Source organism: Acanthisitta chloris, unplaced genomic scaffold (assembly GCF_000695815.1).
Source record: "Acanthisitta chloris isolate BGI_N310 unplaced genomic scaffold, ASM69581v1 scaffold9043, whole genome shotgun sequence".
Taxonomy (NCBI): domain Eukaryota; kingdom Metazoa; phylum Chordata; class Aves; order Passeriformes; family Acanthisittidae; genus Acanthisitta; species Acanthisitta chloris.
This window is the reverse complement of record NW_008666559.1, coordinates 13,701-15,756: the sequence shown is the minus strand read 5'-3', so window position 1 is coordinate 15,756 and position 2,056 is coordinate 13,701. Positions and strand designations below refer to the sequence as shown.

The 2,056-nt window shown below is 43.1% G+C and overlaps 1 protein-coding gene across 1 annotated transcript in view; it reads right to left on the bottom strand.

Annotated features, from left to right (window-relative positions):
- DTL (denticleless E3 ubiquitin protein ligase homolog (Drosophila)) overlaps window positions 1–2,056 on the bottom strand; it is a 20,497-nt gene that overhangs the window by 4,747 nt on the left and 13,694 nt on the right. Inside the window, exon 12 of the mRNA XM_009072171.1 lies at window positions 1,417–1,558. Within this exon, the coding sequence (XP_009070419.1) occupies window positions 1,417–1,558 (142 nt within the window). The remainder of the gene's footprint in view (window positions 1–1,416; window positions 1,559–2,056) is intronic.

Here is a 2,056-nt window from a genome sequence, read left to right as displayed (position 1 = left end):
CAGCAGGAAGCCTGCTGTTCTGTTTGCAGTGTCTGTGTACTTCCTCTTCCCTCCTGTGTTACTTTAATGCAGCAAGAACAAGGAGAAATAAGTCATTTTTCTAGTTTAATTGCCAAAGCTGACTTGTAAAGTTTTAGCACACAAATTACTTTAGGTATCATGCTTCTGGACTAGACCTTTGCTTACTTCTCTGCTGCTGAAACTAGTACACAAAGTGATTTTTGAGCCCTCTCTGAAGCAGAGTGTGTGCACACCCAAATCGTTTACCGGCTGTGGAACAGACCTGGCACTCTCCCTGCTATTGTCCTGCAAGCTTCCTGCTAGACTTGTTACTCACTGGCAAGAGGTTAGAGGTAACGTTATCCCATTAGTGGGATTTGGAGACCTTCAGCCTTTATTTGTGTTAGCCAAGGTGAAATTCATTTGGAGGGTGGCTAGAAAAGATAGGTGGAATGCAGGAAGTCACACCAGCAGCTGCTGGAAAGCTAGGATATTCTTAGGTTCAGAGCTACTCTACAGAGCAGTTCACCCTACTTCACTTTGTGGGTAGGGCAGTTATATTCCTTTCACCTACTCTACTGCAACAAAATACAGATTTTAGACAAATCAAAGTAGGATTATGATCCAGGGTTCCTTCCTTCTGGTCCAGGGTCCTGTCCAGTGACTACCTTCTCTATAGAGCCCAGATGTGCTTGCTAGCCATGCTGCATAGCCTATCTGATTGCTTAGGCTTCATGGAAAGGTACTGCATTTGTTCACTAGCCTTAATATGTGAACGGATGAACTGATTAATTCTGGGCCATTATGATCACATCATGATTGTCTACAGGTATTTTTGAAGTACTTTTGCTACATGGAATTTGTCTGTATACACTCAGTACCACTGACTGAAGAAAGAGATACAATACTGATAAGTGCAGCAAAGAAATATGTGCACAGTTCAACTACTGTGCAGGAGGAAACAATTCAGAGTTCCAAGGCTGTATATATGCTGTCAGCCCTTTACTGGGTAAGTTAACAAAATGGAAAAAGCATATGATCTTACTGCTCTCAGTTTTACTTGATATAAAATACAAGCATGGCTTGTTGCTGCAGTGGCATCTCCTTTGGCTGTTCAGTTATTGAACCCTGCTGAAACCCAGTGAAGATCTGGCTGCCTGACAAGCTGGTATCAATGAAAATTTGCTTTGCAGTCTGATCATACAGACTTCACCGTACTTGTAAGCTATTTCAGCCAGCTTGTCTTGTTGGCTGCAGAAGTATTTACCAGCAGAGTGTTTGGTTATGTGAATTATTGCCTAATGTAAAAATCCCCAGAAGACTACTAAGACAAGCCAAAGGCTTTTTTTGGTACAGAGAACAGCCAAAATTCAGAAGCATGTTGTAGAGCAAGATGTCTCAGCTCAGGGGCTTTACCTGCTCCACGCTGTTCTTCGGGTTTCTTCTGAGTGACCCAGCCCACCAAGTTGATTTTTCTGGATATTGACTTCTCCTCCTCCTCAGAATGACGTCGTAAGCGCCAAATCCTCACAGTGTTGTCATCAGAGCATGTGGCAATCTACAGTGTAAATGAATTTATTAGAGTAACCCAGGCACCACCCTATGCATCAATGCCATTATGAATGATGGTGAAGCCTGGTTAGGGGGGTACAAGATTTGACCATAAACCAAAGAAAATAACCCAACTCTGTATTAATTAATTACTGTACCTGACAGCAGTGTTTGCATTAAAGCAGGTGAGGCTGCCACATTCATATTTTCCTGCTAGAGAAATCTCATTCACCATCAACTACTGGCCTCACACAGCTCTATAACAGATAGTAGTCTGCTCAGGAAGGGTCAGAGCAGATTTTGCAATTTCAATCACTCAGCAGATGAAAGTAGCCATGCTGCTTTTTGCACCTGCATCTAGATCTGTCTGTTGCTCGGGGCCTCTCCTGCTTGGGGACAAGAATTTGCAACACACTGAGAAGGTGACATTGGTAGGCTGTTGCACTAGGCTTAATCACTATCTCTTCAGAGCCAGATGTCAGCAATGTCTGGCAGAAACCAACTC